General features: G+C 44.2%; 2 protein-coding genes across 4 annotated transcripts; one reads left to right on the forward strand and one right to left on the reverse strand.

Moving 5' to 3' along the window:
• Positions 1–649: 649 nt before the first annotated feature.
• Positions 650–13,249, reverse strand: JMJD6 (jumonji domain containing 6, arginine demethylase and lysine hydroxylase). Its single transcript, XM_072111967.1, has 6 exons — positions 12,695–13,249; positions 7,614–8,002; positions 7,214–7,500; positions 5,508–5,643; positions 4,698–4,836; positions 650–3,545 (listed from the first exon to the last, which is right to left on the reverse strand). The coding sequence occupies exons 1-6, from the start codon at positions 12,821–12,823 to the stop codon at positions 3,414–3,416; spliced, it is 1,212 nt and encodes a 403-aa protein (XP_071968068.1). The 5' UTR covers positions 12,824–13,249; the 3' UTR covers positions 650–3,413.
• METTL23 (methyltransferase 23, arginine) lies at positions 13,095–17,984 on the forward strand. 3 transcript variants are annotated; one of them, XM_072111970.1, is made up of 5 exons: positions 13,095–13,312; positions 15,019–15,123; positions 15,316–15,553; positions 15,635–15,719; positions 16,914–17,984. In XM_072111970.1, exons 2-5 carry the CDS (start codon positions 15,040–15,042, stop codon positions 17,080–17,082), a joined length of 576 nt encoding a protein of 191 aa, XP_071968071.1. In that variant the 5' UTR covers positions 13,095–13,312; positions 15,019–15,039; the 3' UTR covers positions 17,083–17,984. The 3 variants fall into 3 exon arrangements, with proteins under 3 accessions (XP_071968071.1, XP_071968069.1, XP_071968070.1); XM_072111968.1 differs by having other exon boundaries at positions 13,106–13,379; XM_072111969.1 differs by having other exon boundaries at positions 13,294–13,417.
• Positions 17,985–18,411: the final 427 nt, after the last annotated feature.

An 18,411-nucleotide genomic window follows, 5' to 3' on the forward strand; every position in this document is an offset into this window, starting at 1 on the left:
AAAACAGGGGGATCCGTCGTACCCCAGATAAATACAGCAGCTAGTCATGCCTGCACCGTATGCTCTCTTTATGGTGCGATCAGGCATAGCAAAGCGCTGTACTCAGCTGTCAGCACCAGAGATCAGTAGAGCAGCCGGCGGATGCACGACTGGGTGCCCTATTTATCTGGGATACAAAGGACCCTCATTCTCATGATCCATGGGGGTCACCAGACAACCCCTTTAACTTCTTCTTCTCAACAGTCTCTTACTAGCAAAGAAGAAATCTGATATTGGATTCAGAAATTTAGGTTCAGAGCTTTATATTGCATCAGTATTGAGTATTGTGTTATTACCCCAGATATAGTATCACACTCCAAATTCTGGTATCAATGCACCCCTACCGATGGTGATGGTGCCTTAAGGCCATCTCTATGGGCTGCTTCATTGTCTGCAGTATTTCCGGGATGGTATTTTGAGCTGTAATGTGGTGATACCAGGTAGGTATTTTGTACTACCATTGGGTCCGCACGTTTACAGGTGAGAACAGAAAGTTGCAGCAGCCCCTGGCCTATAGGAGCCCAGCGTTTTTCTTTTTTCTAGATAAAACCTAGTGGCATTTGCTTACCCCATCCCACCCACACAGCATGAGAAAAGACCAGAGAATGCACAGCTTTGAACTCAATTTTAATTTTTGTTAGAAAACATCATTAAAAAAACGAAATACAAATTAAAGAGGTAAAGTGATTGACATGAGCAGCGATCACAGACTCTAGCATGGAATACACACGGCTCCGATGTTGGTATAATTAATGAAGACACTCGCGGCTGAGGCGCATTTAGATTGAGATCATTCGGCTGCTCAGGGAAATCTCTGTGACTAGGCAATCACAGCAAAGTTATTTGTTCATCCCCCGATCCTGGAGGGCAGTGGGATTGTGCTGGAGATTTAAATGTCCCCGATTTCTAGGGGAATTATTAATTAAAATCACTTCAAAGCTGCAGTCGGGGGAATGAGATGTACTGTGTATACCAGGGATAAAAGACGTCTGTCTGGTGACGTGTCGGCTGTCCCATGGGTAAAAGGGGGTTAATTACATAGTAAAAGATACATTATCAATATCAAGTGCTGAACCAGGACAGTAGACCAGCCTCCACCTGTAGTTATGGGTTCATTAAAGTGGTTATATAAAAACAAAAAAAAAAAAAAACATTTGTCCATGACTTGTATGCAGCACAATAACATTTCCTAAATTTGTGTAAGCTGCAGTACTGGAAACTGCCACAAGCAAAGAGTGGCACCATTTCTATTTTTCCTTCTAAGGATATATCTCCTGCAAAGATGACAATTGGGTGCAATGAATCCTAAAGGCTCCCCAGGGAACTGAAAAATTATGACATAATTTGTTACTTTTAATCCCCGCCCCCGAGGAGCCCACTTTGGAGTAATTCTACCCATACTCTGTATTTGTTTCCTGGGATTTTTGGCAACTATGAGTTTAAATTTCTGTATGGCATGACTGACACAAATTAACTGAGGAACCAGTAGTATATGATATAAAAAGCAGGGATAGATAGGGTAGTATCTAAAAACTATTTAAAAATGAAAAAATACCCAATTACCTTAACTTTCCATGTGATATAAAACTGGATGTGGATTTACTCTGTCCAAATACATCATGAACCCTGGTCAAGAATACAGCAGTGATAAATAATTAGAAAATTTAAGTGTGTTACCCATCATCATTATTACTAATAAAAGGGCATCTACCACCAGGATGAGGGATTGCATGCAAATGAGCCTGAGGGACTCCACACTTCATGGGCGTTAATGGAGCTCGGAGCCCCTTAGGCTTATTTGCATACAATCTTTCATCCTGGTGGTAGATGTCTTTCAAGGAAGATTTATTGGGAATTGTCTATTCCCAGTTCTGATACAATTATTTAAAAGATAAGGATAGTGGTTAAAGAAATGATTGAATGGCCGACATCTTTCCTACCACGTGCCAGGTCTGCAATAAGTTGTAGGCCAAACTTTCTCCTAGTGATGGTCGATTTTACAGGTCTGTAACCAGTACAAATTCATCTATACTGGGATCATGACGGTAAATCTGTCTGACACTTGGATAAAGTTTTTGAGCACAATTGGCCAGGTGCAGCAGCCCCAAGCCACTAGCTTATCCCAAGCCTTTTTTACCTTGGTATCTACTGGGGCATCCCTATTACACATTAGACAGATCTGGTCAAAATTGTCAAATTTGCCCGTGTTGAATGTTGAGACAATTTGTAATTTGTAGTTGTAGCAATTTTGAGTCCTAACAACTCCCCAATTTCTGTGAACAAGTCATTTTAACCAAAAGAAAAAGAAAACGTCCATGAACTGGAGCAACAGGCTGGCGGCAATAAATCCAACACTAATCTATTGCATCCCACAACTGATTTATGTACGTCTTGAGGTGACCAAACATCTTAGATAGCTTAACTTGCAGAAATGTTTCTAGAGGGGAACCATGGAAATAGGTAAAGTCTACAGTAAGGGGACCATTTTAACCATTTTGGGTTAGGTGATGATCTTAACATTGTCATACAAGTTATAAAAAGATGTAGTGAAGAAGTTTTACATGGACCCCAGGAAGATCGAAACATAAGGTGGACATTGAGTGGCATCATATCTGAAGACTAAACCATGTAAACTAAAATTTGGCATTTATGTAGACGGTGGATCTGTTAGGATCTCAGAATCCATCCTACATGCCATGGATAACATCACGTCTTGCATAAGCATAAACCTTAACCACAGGTATCCTTAAAAAAAAAACTGTTAGAAGTTTTTATCAGTGGGGGTCCAGGCACAGAGATCTCCACCATTTACTAAAACCAAGGGGTAGAAGTGCAGAAAGTTTCCTTAGTAAGGTGTCCATCATCTACCCTGATGTATTATATGCATATACCTACCCTGGGTGAGTAGGTGTCCACCCCCGAGTAAAATGGACATTGTAACTTGCATATAACTCAAATATGGAGAAGGAAAACCACATAAAATTCACTCAAACAATGAAATCGGCCAAGTGGTCGCTTCCACCTGCACAGACCTCATTTGCTGCAGGAGCTAGACTAAAAAACCACTGAACTATTGAAAGGAGTCATGGACATTGTGAAATCCACAGATACTTCATGTTCTTGTATTTGGAGAAAAGACTTGTATATGGTTTTGAGCTTAATGCACTACTTCCAGTCACGGCCATCTGTGGTTTCTGGACTGTCACCGGTCATGATTTCTAAGGGGTACACAAGTTGGCAATCATGCCAGTGATGGGTGTACAAAATGGTGGCACTGGGCTTGTTCTGTAGACTCCTAGCGGCGGAGGATGGAAATCAGAACAGAATGACCTTCCTCTAGAGAACATGTGCAGGAGCCATGATGGTCTCTGGTGTCACCTGGAGGAGCTCCGTTCTTTGCTCACGCAGTCGTCCTGTGTGGTGGTGTCGCCATTCCCCATGCTGCTGCACGTTCTCCGCTTCTTCTTTCGGTGTGACATAGTCTCCGCTCCGGAGCTCGAATCATCCTGCGTGCAGAACAAAGTGAAATATGAGGCAGAACTACACATATTCACATGACAAATGTCCCTTCTGCTGTAAAAACTTTGTTCTTTTAATCGCTCTGCCCAATCATAGAGAGTACCGTGCAGCCGTAGAATGCTGCTTCTTAGTTCTCCGTTTCCTCTCCTTGTGTTGGGAAGAAATTAGGATTCTTAAGTTACAGCGTTCACCTTCTGTGACAACCAGAAAAATCGATAACTAATGGATCCCAAGTATGTAGCCTTAAAGATTTTGTACTGCTGGGACCCCCACCAATCACGGCAACATAGTTCCCAATCATTAAGCAGGTGGAGCATTGGTCATCTCCAGAGCTTCATTCAATGTGACCGTCTTTCTCATGATTAGAAAGGATCTCAGCAGTCAGATCCCACTGATTAAATTCTTATCCCCAATCCTGTGTAAATGTGATAACAATAGACGTTGGTAGAACACCTTTAACTCTTCCACTGCTCGAGATTTTATTTTACTGCTCTATGCTACCAGGGCAACTGAAACAAAACCCATTTGCTGTCCTAGATGAACTGTGTTCACAGGGTAGATATATGGTGGTCTATAATAGTAAAGGGGGGGTTACAGAAATTAACTCTTTAACTACCATAGGCCATCAGAGATGAACCTTTCTGCCACTCTAAATCACAGCAGATTTTAACACAACCCCCATCACTGCCCTGTAAATTACTGGATGTAGTATAAAATATACAGATAATTATTGTTATTAATTATTGGTAGTCTTCGAGGGAACAGAAACTAGTTACAAAGCTTTTGTGTGAGGTTTGATATTAGAGATGACACCATTAATATCATTTATGCAATAGTAAAGGAGATCTAGTACTGCTGGATTTTAGGAGGACACCATAGTACTGACGTTCCCTTAAACTACAGGCCCACAGATGTTAGAAATCCATATTTTAGCTACAAGCGGTGTGCGGAAACTATACTACTAATCCCATTACTTCCGCTTGTCGCAGTTTTTAGAATCAGGATTTAGCTTCACCAGAGATCTGTCACTCCAAATCAACCCGACCCGTAGAGACATCCAGTATCATGTGCTGCCAAGTATCCGAAACCCCCTGCAACTACTGACAGATGTAGAGGGAGGTGATACCATACAACCGTACCTCTGACCCGGATTCTGAAGAGCTGGAGGACGAGGAGCTGGAAGAGTCACTAGAAGAATCAGATGCGATCCCAGTCGATTCCTGTAAATCCACGGTGTCTGCCAATGCGGCCAGCTCAGGGCGCTCCTGCTTCAAGATCCTAGAGAGGGCCAATAATGCCACAAGGTTAAGTGATGGTGAAGATTCATGGAACCCATATTTAAAGGGATCTGTGATGCTATAAGTATGGGACATTGGAAAATACACGTGACAGAGGATATACATAATTATTTTGGCGCATATTACACTCCATGAAGATCCAATTTGGGCTCAAAACACAACAATTGGGTGAAATGGAAACTTTGGAGGTCTTTGGACCCGTTTACTGCATTACCGAGATCTGATGCGTGTATACGGTAAACTCATAACCAAGTCTGCCAGTAATGATGTGCGTGTAAACATCAGCACATGACCCGCTGCCAGGTTCTGGCTCTGATCTGCTTATTACAGGGCGAGTAATTATGCTTTTCTATCCGTCTCCTCAGCTGGAAGGCATCCATGTCATGGCCATTACATGTTCTCTGTGGAAGAGGCAGGGCCAACATTGGAAAAACAAAATCCTTGAGATGCTGAGCTCCTGTATCAGATCAGAGCGTGTGCTGCCTGTGACAATGACTCATGACAATAACCAGATGCCATAGACCGACCCATATTATTACAGAGATAATAACACACTGATCTCTGTACACGGATAGAAAACTACTACTCCCAACATGCCATGCCACTGAATGTGTGCCTTCCAACATCATTGTAACTATCATATCCTCTTACCTATACCACTTTCTGGACAGCTTGGGTCTTCCTCTCACAGTCTTGTGCCATACCACTGGGAAGTTGGTACAACTGGCAAAGTTCTGGGTTATGGCAATAGCAGTGTCCAAGTTTAGGACGACATGCCACCAACCACCTGGGGGGAACCAAATGATAGAAGAACATTAAAGACAGTGTTATAGAGCAGGAGGAGCTGAGCAGATTGTACATAGTGTCCACTCTATGGTATAAAATATGCAGATGTCACATAAATCAGCTAAATAGTAAAGAAACATGTGATATTTGATTTACAAAAAGGAACACTGTTCCATTAGGGTTACAGTGTGTCAGAAGCATCAATTGCGTTGTTTATGAGCAAATTTGTGCTCAAATTAGAGCAGACCCTGTACTTGGCTAAAAGCATGTGCCCTGGTGATGAATCTGGTGCCAGCTGCTCAGCAAAATGATATTGACACGGATCATGCCCATATTAGAAAGTCTCCCTCAGGAGACAATACAACTTCCATAGACTTCTACCATCAGCCGTCACAATAACCCCAGTGACACACAGGTTACACCGGATACCCCAGGGCCCCGCTCCCAGGAGTAAGGATTACTTGTTGTGTAGTACAGATAATAATACACTACATCAAACAGCACTGGCGCCTCGTACATTGCTATCGGGGAAGCACCTTAAAGGAGACCTAGCATCAGGAATTCTTTGGTTCTCCCTTTTGTCCTCAGCTTTGAACTGTTCTCTTTTTCTTCTGTTGTCAAAGCTGATATAAACTTTATCTGGCAAATTATTGGCAGAGGGTTCTGGGCCATGGAGAAGCCTGTCCAGGCTGTGGGAGCACAGGCTACTCCATACGTACCTGTGTGTCTTAGTCGCGCTCCTGCACAAGCTGTGGTCTCGCCACTGGCTTCTTTGGACCTCTGTGCATAGTCAATGCTGCCGACACTGCAGCTTAGAAGAACCCTGGTTCCGAGACTACAGCTTGTGTGCAAGCATTTCCCAGATCTCTGTCTGCTGTGGGTGAATAGGAACAATCTTGCGACATCTCGAGGATGAAAACTAATCACAAGTCAACCCCCAGCTAAATACATCTGCAGCACCAGTATTTCCCATCACTGACAGCAAGCAGAGGTCTTGAAAATGGTGAGGAATTTGATTGCAAAATACACAAATCCTTCATGTGACAGAGCAGGGGCTGAGTTTGTCACTTACACGAGTTTACCAAAATCTTTCGGAAAACACTCCGGGGCCTAGACAGGTGTAAAAAAATGAATGTACTTACTCCATGTGATGTTTGATCCCTAAATAAAGTACTTACCCGGTTCAAATGATGTGGCTTCCACCAGAATTGTGAGTGGCCACGGCATCTCCTACTCTGTCTATGAGAGTACCGGAGATACTGGAGAACTGTACCCGCCAATTTCCAATGCTCCCATACCGTAGTATTAAATGGAGCGACAGTTGGCATACTCGGACCTGCTGCACCGCTAATTAGTGAGAATGAGATCCCTGTTGGATCCCATCCTCGTGATTGGAGAGGTTCCCAGCAATTTGTCCATTACCGATCACCTTGTTATCTCCTGTCCTCTAGATAGGGGATAACTTCAAAACTTTGAATAACCCCTTTAATAAATGCAATCATAATGAGCTGGAACTAATTCTGATCTCCTGTATGAACAATCCCAGTTCTGCTATGTATAACCTAATTTACCTGGCACAAATACGGTTTCACCCGCCTTCTGCAAGATCTCTAGTGGCTTGAACTCGGCGGGCCAGGTGGGCAGCAGGGTACGAGGATAGATGACATTGAACCAAGTGATGGCCTCGTCCTGCTGGTTGCCGCCTTCATCTCGGGTCACTTTGATGAGCTCCCGCGGAGTATTTGTAGGGAAGAGGCACCAGCGCTTGTGTCCATGGACCAGAGCATTCCATGCACTGGTGCCTAATGGGTCGATGTGGATTCCTGTCCCAGAGCGAGGGGGTCCCATCACAAACCATCTGGAGAGAGAACAGTCATTGTAACGACCAATACTGCTGCAGACCCTTGTACCCAATTATGGGGGCCCATGGATAACTCCAGGCCCAGTATTAACCCATTTGTCTCCCCATACCTATATGGCGGTCGCCTTTTCTCTCCTGCAAACTGGAATAGATCATCCCGGAAATATTTCGGCACATCGTAGTCCTCCAGCAGCTTCTTTCTTTTAGGGTGCTCCCCATAGCTGCTATCAAAGATGTACAAGGGGCTGTCGTCCCTCGTCCCTTCCATGTAATCAATGTAGTATTTCATCTTCATCTTCACCGAGTAGCCGTCGTTGTCCTCTCCGCACTTGAACTTCTGGTTGCGGTACTTGCGTTTGAGTCTTTCTAGGGTCCATTTCTCGTGCGCAGGCCAGCCCAGCGTGGCGTTAAGGATCACTACCGGCTTGTAAGGTTTCTCGTAGCGTCCGATGAACTCCTCCGCGGTGAGCTGCAGGGCATCGGCACGTTCCACATTATCCTAGAGGATGAAGAGGAGGAACGGATGAGAGCGGAATAATAGCTTCGATTGTCACAATTAGTGCTTGACCTTATCCCTCCTGTGACATAAAGGCATCATGTATGAGGGACCACATTAGTGCCCCCATAAATGAGTATGTGTAATACTCCTTTCTGCCTGCTGTTAAAGGAAATCTACCACCAAATCAAGTATGATAGACCATGGACACTTGGAACATGAAATACCCTATGACCCCATGTTATTCCTCCTTGAAGTGTATGAATAAACTTTTTGTTTTATGGGACTATAATGGGGCAAAGAAACTGGCACTTCACAATATAGGAATATCTGTAGGGAGTGGGCACTACTATGGGAGCACAAGAGCTGGCACATCCCATTATAGGCATAAGGCAGATCACTATTAACATGGGGCACAGCACGTGGCATGTGACATCATAGGGGTTCTGTGACAAGCCAGCACTATTACAGATGCACAGCGGCTGGCATATCACATTACAGGGGTCCTGGTGACAGGTAAGCACTGGTACGGTGGCACCATGTCAGTACAGCAGCTGGAACATCCCATTACAGTCAGGTATTATTATGGGGCACAACAGTTTGCACATCACATTACAGGCGGTCCCCTACTTAAGGACACCCGACTTACAGACAACCCATAGTTACAGACGGACCCCTCTGCCCACTGTGACCTCTGGTGAAGCTCCCTGGATGCTTTACTATAGTCCCAGACTGCAATGATCAGCTGTAAGATGTCTGTAATGAAGCTTTATTGATAATTCTTGGTCCAATTACAGCAAAAATTTTGAAACTCCAATTGTCACTGGGGCAAAAGAAAAAAAATTGTCTAGAACTTCCATTATAAAATATACAGTTTCGACTTACATACAAATTCAACTTAAGAACAAACCTCCAGACCCTATCTTGTATGTAACCCGGGGACTGCCTGTATAGGCAGGTAGTTATTATTATGGGGCACAGCACATAAAAGTCATGTAGTCAGGATTATTATTGGGGCACAGCACATTACAGACAGGTAGTCCCTTATTATGGGGGCACAGTGACTGGCATGTTGCATTTTAGGCAGGTAGTTACTATTATTAGAGGGGCAAAGCAGCTGGCATATCACATTATAGGCAGTCAGTCAGAATTATTATGAGGACACATAACATTTTTGGCAGGTAGTTAATATATTATGGGGCTCAGCACATAGTCAGGTTGTCAGTATTATTATTGGACACAGCTCATAATATGCAGGTAGTTACTATTGTTATTGGGTCACTTAATAGGCAGGTAGTCAGTATTATTGGGGCACAGCAGCTAACATGTTACATTATGGGGGCAGAGCACATAACAGGCAGGTAGTCAGTATCATTATTGGGGCACATCATATTATGGGCAGGTAGTTACTCATTATGGGGGCACAGATGCTAGCATGTTACATTATGGGGGTAGTCAGTATTATTATTGGGCACAGCACATTACAGGTAGGTAGTGAGTTTTATTACATTACAGGTAGGTGGTGAATATTATTAGGGGGCAGATCACATTACAGGTAGGTAGTATTATTATTGGGCACAGCACATTACAAGTAGTTAGTATTATTATTGGGCACAGCACATTACAGGTAGGTAGTATTATTATTGGGCACAGCACATTACAGGTAGGTAGTATTATTATTGGGCACAGCACATTACAGGTAGGTAGTATTATTATTGGGCACAGCACATTACAGGTAGGTAGTATTATTATTGGGCACAGCACATTACAGGTAGTGAGTATTATTATTGGGCACAGCACATTACAGGTAGTGAGTATTATTATTGGGCACAGCACATTACAGGCAGTGAGTATTATTATTATTGGCACAGTACATTACAGGCAGGTAGCTAGTATTATTAGGGGGCACAGCACATTACAGACAGGTGGTGAGTATTATTATTGGGCACAGCACATTACAGGTAGGTGGTGAGTATTATTATTGGGCACAGCACATTACAGGTAGGTGGTGAGTATTATTATTGGGCACAGCACATTACAGACAGCTAGTATTATTAGGGGGCACAGCACATTACAGGTAGGTAGTATTATTATTGGGCACAGCACATTAAAGGTAGTGAGTATTATTATTATTGGCACAGTACATTACAAGTAGTTAGTATTATTATTGGGCACAGCACATTACAGGTAGGTAGTATTATTATTGGGCACAGCACATTACAGGTAGTTAGTATTATTATTGGGCACAGCACATTACAAGTAGTTAGTATTATTATTGGGCACAGCACATTACAGGTAGGTAGTATTATTATTGGGCACAGCACATTACAAGTAGTGAGTATTATTATTATTGGCACAGTACATTACAGGCAGGTAGCTAGTATTATTAGGGGGCACAGCACATTACAGGCAGGTGGTGAGTATTATTATTGGGCACAGCACATTACATGTAGGTGGTGAGTATTATTAGGGGGCAGATCACATTACAGGTAAGTATTATTATTATTGGGCACAGTACATTACAGGCAGGTAGCTAGTATTATTATTGGGCACAGCACATTACAGGTAGGTAGTATTATTATTGGGCACAGCACATTACAGGTAGGGAGTATTATTATTGGGCACAGCACATTACAGGTAGGGAGTATTATTATTGGACACAACACATTACAGGTAGGTAGTATTATTATTGGGCACAGCACATTACAGGTAGGTAGTATTATTGGGCACAGCTCATTACAGGTAGGTAGTATTATTGGGCACAGCACATTACAGGTAGGTAGTATTACTATTGGGCACAGCACATTACAGGTAGGTGGTGAGTATTATTTGGGGGCAGATCACATTACAGGTAGTGAGTATTATTATTGGGCACAGCACATTACAGGTAGGTGGTGAGTATTATTAGGGGGCAGATCACATTACAGGTAGGTAGTATTATTATTGGGCACAGCACATTACAGGTAGGTGGTGAGTATTATTAGGGGGCAGATCACATTACAGGTAGGGAGTATTATTATTGGGCACAGCACATTACAGGTAGGTAGTATTATTATTGGGCACAGCACATTACAGGTAGGTAGTATTATTATTGGGCACAGCACATTACAGGTAGGTGGTGAGTATTATTAGGGGGCAGATCACATTACAGGTAGTTAGTATTATTATTGGGCACAGCACATTACAGGTAGCTAGTATTATTAGGGGGCACAGCACATTACAGGTAGTGAGTATTATTATTGGGCACAGCACATTACAGACAGCTAGTATTATTAGGGGGCACAGCACATTACAGGTAGTGAGTATTATTATTGGGCACAGCACATTACAGGTAGGTAGTATTATTATTGGGCACAGCACATTACAGGTAGTGAGTATTATTATTATTGGCACAGTACATTACAAGTAGTTAGTATTATTATTGGGCACAGCACATTACAAGTAGTTAGTATTATTATTGGGCACAGCACATTACAGGTAGGTAGTATTATTATTGGGCACAGCACATTACAGGTAGTTAGTATTATTATTGGGCACAGCACATTACAAGTAGTTAGTATTATTATTGGGCACAGCACATTACAGGTAGGTAGTATTATTATTGGGCACAGCACATTACAAGTAGTGAGTATTATTATTATTGGCACAGTACATTACAGGCAGGTAGCTAGTATTATTAGGGGGCACAGCACATTACAGGCAGGTGGTGAGTATTATTATTGGGCACAGCACATTACATGTAGGTGGTGAGTATTATTAGGGGGCAGATCACATTACAGGTAAGTATTATTATTATTGGGCACAGTACATTACAGGCAGGTAGCTAGTATTATTATTGGGCACAGCACATTACAGGTAGGTAGTATTATTACTGGGCACAGCACATTACAGGTAGGGAGTATTATTATTGGGCACAGCACATTACAGGTAGGGAGTATTATTATTGGACACAGCACATTACAGGTAGGTAGTATTATTATTGGGCACAGCACATTACAGGCAGGTGGTGAGTATTATTAGGGGGCACAGCACATTACAGGTAGTATTATTATTGGGCACAGCACATTACAGGTGTGAGTATTATTAGGGGGCACAGCACATTACAGGCAGTGAGTATTATTAGGGGGCACAGCACGTTACAGGTAGCTAGTATTATTATTGGGCACAGCACATTACAGGCAGGTAGCTAGTATTATTATTGGGCACAGCACATTACAGGTAGGTGGTGAGTATTATTATTGGGCACAGCACATTACAGGCAGGTGGTGAGTATTATTAGGGGGCACAGCACATTACAGGTAGTATTATTATTGGGCACAGCACATTACAGGTAGTGAGTATTATTATTGGGCACAGCACATTACAGGCAGTGAGTATTATTATTGGGCACAGCACATTACAGGTAGTGAGTATTATTATTGGGCACAGCACATTACAGGCAGTGAGTATTATTATTGGGCACAGCACATTACAGGCAGTGAGTATTATTATTGGGCACAGCACATTACAGGTAGTGAGTATTATTATTGGGCACAGCACATTACAGGTAGTGAGTATTATTATTGGGCACAGCACATTACAGGTAGTGAGTATTATTATTGGGCACAGCACATTACAGGCAGGTAAGTAGCCGGCATTATTCTTGCACAATGCCCGGCAGAGGCTGGAGGGTGCACCGGGCACATGCTCGCTCACCCGCACGCCGCTGGGGCTCAGCCCGTACACCTCGGCGTAGTTGTGGCGGCTCCAGTCCTGGGAGTCCTTGAGCTCCGGCCGGGCGCAGCGCTTCGCCTCCTTGATCCTCTTCTTGCTCTTGTGGTTCATCCCGGTTTCTCCGCTAACGTTTCCCCGCGGTTCCCAGCACCGAGATCCCCGCAGCTCTGACGCCACGCCCACTCCTTTCAAACACTACTCCTATTGGTCGACAAGAAAGTAGGAAGCAGCGCGTACTGTTCCCCTCACTGTCCTCACCAGGCCGCCATATTGGGAGGGGCAATGGCTGTTCTATGCTATACTGCGCATAAGCTGGGATCCGCTTTGTTGGTGCCTCAATGCCAGTGATCTTAGTTTCTATTTAGCCTTTTTAGCTTAGATGAAAATAATCCGAGGTTTTGGCTCTATACGAGGCTCATCTCTATCAATAACACTACCCGTTATGTAACAATAAGTTAGGGCGCCTCTACCAACATGGCTTCCGGATTCTTCCATTGACCAGTGCGCCATCTCTGTGCGACAGTATGGCGCCCACGTGTAGCGCCAGGCGATGTCTGAGGAAGAGGGAAGAAGGATGGAGCCCCGGATCGTGTATCGGGAGTATGTGTATCCGCGGGAGGACGGAGGAGCGGGACCATCCCGGGAGCTGCGGCTCCGCATCCCCGAGGTGCGGCTCCCTGTGCCGGCCGCATGGGGCGCCATGGCGTACGTGCTGGAGGGCAGGCAGCGGGTTAACCCCTGGTGGACTGGGTGCAGCAGAGGGAGCGGTCACCCCCATGGCCAATGACCCAGTTATACGCCTATGTTCACACTGTGTAGCAGATCCTAGTTTCCATTTAGTGGACATACAGCTCCCAAGTTTTCCTCGGATAATGAGGGATACAAGATGCGGTGTGTCACCTAAAATATTTGTGTCCTGCTTCATAATATTCCTGCAAAATATACTCCCCACTTTAAAAGCAGGGGGCGTGTAATGTCCCTTCTTGTGACACACTTGTCCTGTGATGATTTCTGCACCAAATCGTATTCCTGCCTGTCCCCAGTCCTTCCTTCTCTGGGTATATGTCATCACATGCACCTGATGGACCCTGCAGCGCACAAAGGTGATGCAAGGAGGCGAGGGCTCCCTGCTTCACCAGTACACTTCAATATAGAAAACAGAACAGTGGGGCAAACCGTGAAATCCAGGACTGTCATGTCTGATGCAGAACATTAGGGAGGTATAATACCTCTGGTGTAGCATCCATTATCCACAGACACCTACGAGGAAGGCCGGTTATATATTGGACTGTGGACATTCTGTAGGTTTTCTCATTAAGTGGTGAGGACCACAGCACAGATCCCCTGCTGCGGATGTTGAACTCTCAGTTTAAATCACTTCCCACCATAATAATTCAGTGTGTGGATGAGATTCATGTAAATCCCATCTGCTATGCTAACACTGAGGCCTCCTTCACATTAACATGTGAGGGACCGATATCGGTCCCCAATGAAGCCTATGGCGCCTGGCCGCGTACGGTGACTGCAGGTGTCTCACCGTACTGTCCAAGGGAAAACCGTACAGCATGCTCTGTCTTTTCTGTTTGCATGGCTGTATACCCGCCCAGCGAGCATATGTTAGTTGGAAAGAGGCCCTAATTGCTCCAGGTATTACCTTCTACGTGCAGATTGCTCATGTGAGAGTACAATGTGTTTCCATGTGTACTGACAGGAGGAGCACTAGGGAGGATGATGTGATCCTCAAGCAAACTGTACGTGAGTTTATTTAGTTAACATACTGACTTGTGTGCATCAGCATTACTTCACTGGTCATTAATGGGGTTTTCCCACTAAACCAGGCTAGAGCCTAACTTGCTGATCAGTGGGGGTCTCAGTGATGCAACCCCCAGAGATCACTAGAACAGGGGGTCCTAGGTACCTCCGTTGGACCCCTCATTGCTCCCGAGATGAGTGGAGCAGGCAGCTGCTCATGTCCTTTCTGCTCCAGTCATCCCCCCCTCTAGTGATCTGTGGGGGTCTCAGTGATGCAACCCCCACAGATCAGCAAGTTAGGGCCTGACTTATTTGGTGGGAAAACCCCTTTAATGGGTTTGACCCAAGTATTTACGTTATCCCCTTTCCACAAGGTGATGGGTGAAGGTCCTACTGCCGGGATCCCCTGGTCTCCAGAATTCCCATCATTCCGTATAATTATAATGGGGTGGCAGGGCACATGATGGTCCGGCCTCTCCACCCATTAGTGAATAATTTCTGGTGGTCTCTTTCATTATGGAAACCCTTTAATATTCCGTCCTTTCATCTTGCAGGTTCTGGATTCTGAGTATGGGATGTACGTCTGGCCGTGTGCGCCCGTTCTTGCCCAGTACATCTGGTATCACCGGGCCTCTATGACGGGGAAGAGACTGCTGGAGGTCAGTGATTTAAAAATGTGCTGGATCTGTGGCTACAGGAGATAAACATGGACATTTTTTCTGGATGTCCAGTCAGTCATCCTCCACCCCCTCCCAGCTAACAGTGGCTGATAACAGAGAACAAAATCTTTGTAATAGATGTAATATTGTCTGGGATCATTCCTGAATAGCATCTCATTGTTGCGGTTCCAGGTTGGCGCGGGTGTGAGTCTCCCTGGCATAGTGGCAGCTAAGTGCGGTGCCAGTGTCATACTCTCAGACTCGGCGGCGCTGCCACAGTGCTTAGAGAACTGCTCCAGGAGCTGTGCCCAGAATAACCTCACCACAGTGCCCGTCTTAGGGCTGACGTGGGGGGAGGTATCGCCGGATCTGCTCACCCTCCCCCCTATCGACATTATTTTGGGATCTGATGTTTTCTATGAACCCAAAGGTAAGTAGTAGGTGGAGCAGCGACACATCTGCTGTAAGTCCTCGGCATGTGCCACATTCACTTATTTCTCTTTGCTGGCAGATTTTGAAGATGTTTTAGTAAGTGCGCGCTTCATCATGGAAAGAAACCCCAACGCTGAATTCTGGGCGACTTATCAAGTTAGAAGGTACAATATATCCCTTTACCTTGTGATCAATCTAGTTGATAACAATGACATGTTAAGCCAGGCCAAGGCAAGTGTAGAAGCTGCAGAGGGAGGAATCACTTCAGACTTCTCTATATTCATTCTATGCTTCATGGGCCATAAGAATATCATCTTTCCGAAAACTTCGGGGTTTTGGTTCTGAGATCTTGCAGAACTTGAGATACAGATTTTATCTGCAGCTCACATCTCCGACTATGTCTAACCCCTGGTATCTCTGTGGTTCTGTGAGCTACAGAACCAATCTTCATGCACTTTGAAAGATGAGATTGTTATCTTTAATATGACACCAGAAGCGTCTGAAGTGACCTTCCCCTTGCAGCTTCTAAACTACTCATCTCGGGTAAAATATGACTCTTCTCTGCTCATTGTCACAGGACTTTGGAGATTCTTTCATACCCTACCTGAAGGGCTAGTAGTTTATTAGCTGTGAATCTGTGCTGTGTTATGTAAGAACAGCATAGTGTAAAATATTTTGTGCTGTTTGCATGCTTGGAGCTCTTCTCATGAATATATTCAGATAATACTATCGGGGGGATTTATGACACCAGGCATTGCTATTATTTTCCCCTTTACATCTCCTCCATGCCAGGTGGGTGTTGGGGGGGCGTGCACACTTGTTATAGCCTGCATAGAACTGGCAGTGCCAGCCTCCTGATGTAGCTGGGGCCCTAATCTCTATCCAAACATTACAGAAAAAGTTAAAGGACATCTACCACCCAGATAAAGGATTGTACACCAAGCACACTGACATACTGGTGTGCGCCCCCTGCTGGTTGGATCAGCTTTTCTTATAACTTCTTATGCACTTTATGCAAAGACGGGTTAATGTAGCCTCAGATTAATTTTTATAGTTTTTAATTTAAAACAAGGGCTTAAGCTAAAAGAGCAGATCCTGCCAGAGCGGGCGCACACCAGCATGTCACTGTGCCTAGCTCACAATCCTTCATCTGGATGGCCTACTTGATCTATTATGTATTGAACACCATTAATTCCCTGGTGCTGTACACGCAATAAGGGGTTTGCATATATTACGTTAAGTGATCAGAAAAGATGCCGATCCTATAGGTTACTGTAACGCTGCACTTACCTCATAACTGGTGTTGTAATCCGGCTCCTGAGAAGGGTAATATATGTCGTATCAATGTTTCCTCCCAGTGCCAACTGGTCCATAGACGCTCTGCTGCACAAGTGGGATCTGCGCTGTGTGAATGTGCCATTGAGGGAGTTTGATGCTGATCGGGAATGTCTGGCGGGATCAGCCCTCCCAGGGAGACACAGCATCCAGATGATGATCATTACCATGAAGAGGGATCCTCTGTGCTGAAACCACTCATGTCTGCCCCAGTACCATGTAGTGTGTACAGACCATGTGTAACAGGGTTGGAGAGGACACCCTTGGGGCAGTCCAATGCATTCATTCACCAGGAGGCCATAAGGTTCTGTGCGTATAAAGGTAAATACTTTTCAGGTATCAGTTTGGTTCATGTTGCCACGGCAGGAATGAACATGGATAAGACTTGGGGTGCCCAGCAGGATGCGAGTCACCTGATCGTTTTTTGCTGGACTAGTTGTCACACACTACAGATGTAAAGTCTCAGCAGTGATACAAATATTAGACCTTCCTATTGCTGTGGTGGGAGTGAAAGTGTTAGCAGTGGAGATTTATCACAGGTTTTCTGATGTAGAAGCAGTGAAATTACAGGCAGTCCCCAGGTTACATACAAGATAGGGTCCAAAGGTTTGTTCTTAAGTTGAATTTGTATGTAAGCCCAGACGGTATATTTTATAATTGTAGATCCAGAAAAATAAAAATTTGGCCCCAGTGACAATTGGAGTTTAAACATTTTTTGCTGTAATGGGACCAAGGATTATTCATAAAGCTTCATTACAGACACCTTATTGCTATAGGGACTATAGTAAAGCATCCAGAAAGCTTCACCAGAGGTCAGAGGGGTCTGTCTAACTATGGCTTGTCTGTAAGTTGGGTGTCCTTAAGTAGGGGACCATCTGTATAGCAAATTCATGTGATGCAGTTGCAGGCTTTGATGCTTGAACCTCAAATGTTCACTATTCCTATAAAGTACAACATTGATCTGGAGCTTATAGAACATGGATAAGTTGTATATAATATATTGCATCAGCTGTGATACTTAGTATTAAAGTTTCTGGCAAGAAGTTTTTGTAAAAAGTTATGCCAGTTATTAAACCAATTTATGGACTTTTTAATCTTCTGTTATTCAATTTTAGAAATAGTTGTGGGTTCTCTGAATCCCCCAGTGAATGTGTAGCTCTATGCATTTATCCAGATATAGCTCCAACACATACTTAACACTATAGAAAGATGTGTAATGGCTGTATACATCAGGGCCTCTGGTTATCTACTTCACATACTTACCTTCAGGCCTCAAGCACACCCTCACGTGTGCAACAAGCAGCAAACAAGCGAATGTGACCATTTGCTACCCGACAGTGGGAGAGCAGCTCTGTTTAACCTGTTCACATCCTTAGGAAATGAGCAAGTCAGGGCAGGAATAGGACCCACTAATTTGTGGTACTGGCCACATGTGAAACTGAGCATGCACAAAAGCCCAATGTGTGCCCTGAATTAGCTTCCAGTTGAGTACAAGTCCCCTTACCAGCATCTTCACCACCT

Source organism: Engystomops pustulosus, chromosome 6 (genome assembly GCF_040894005.1).
Source record: "Engystomops pustulosus chromosome 6, aEngPut4.maternal, whole genome shotgun sequence".
Taxonomy (NCBI): Eukaryota; Metazoa; Chordata; class Amphibia; order Anura; family Leptodactylidae; genus Engystomops; species Engystomops pustulosus.

What these genes read in the sequence shown, in the direction of transcription:
- JMJD6 (XM_072111967.1), bottom strand. Translation starts at nt 12,823, where the DNA reads ATGAACCACAAGAGCAAGAAGAGGATCAAGGAGGCGAAGCGCTGCGCC. An exon ending in AAAAGGCGACCGCCATATAG is followed by an intron (nt 7,501 to 7,613) that starts GTATGGGGAGAC and finishes TTCTCTCTCCAG; the next exon opens with ATGGTTTGTGATGGGACCCC. An exon ending in CTGTCCAGAAAGTGGTATAG is followed by an intron (nt 4,837 to 5,507) that starts GTAAGAGGATAT and finishes GGCCCTCTCTAG; the next exon opens with GATCTTGAAGCAGGAGCGCC.
- METTL23 (XM_072111968.1), top strand. Translation starts at nt 13,263, where the DNA reads ATGTCTGAGGAAGAGGGAAGAAGGATGGAGCCCCGGATCGTGTATCGG. An exon ending in TGCGGCTCCGCATCCCCGAG is followed by an intron (nt 13,380 to 15,018) that starts GTGCGGCTCCCT and finishes TTCATCTTGCAG; the next exon opens with GTTCTGGATTCTGAGTATGG. An exon ending in CGGGGAAGAGACTGCTGGAG is followed by an intron (nt 15,124 to 15,315) that starts GTCAGTGATTTA and finishes TTGCGGTTCCAG; the next exon opens with GTTGGCGCGGGTGTGAGTCT.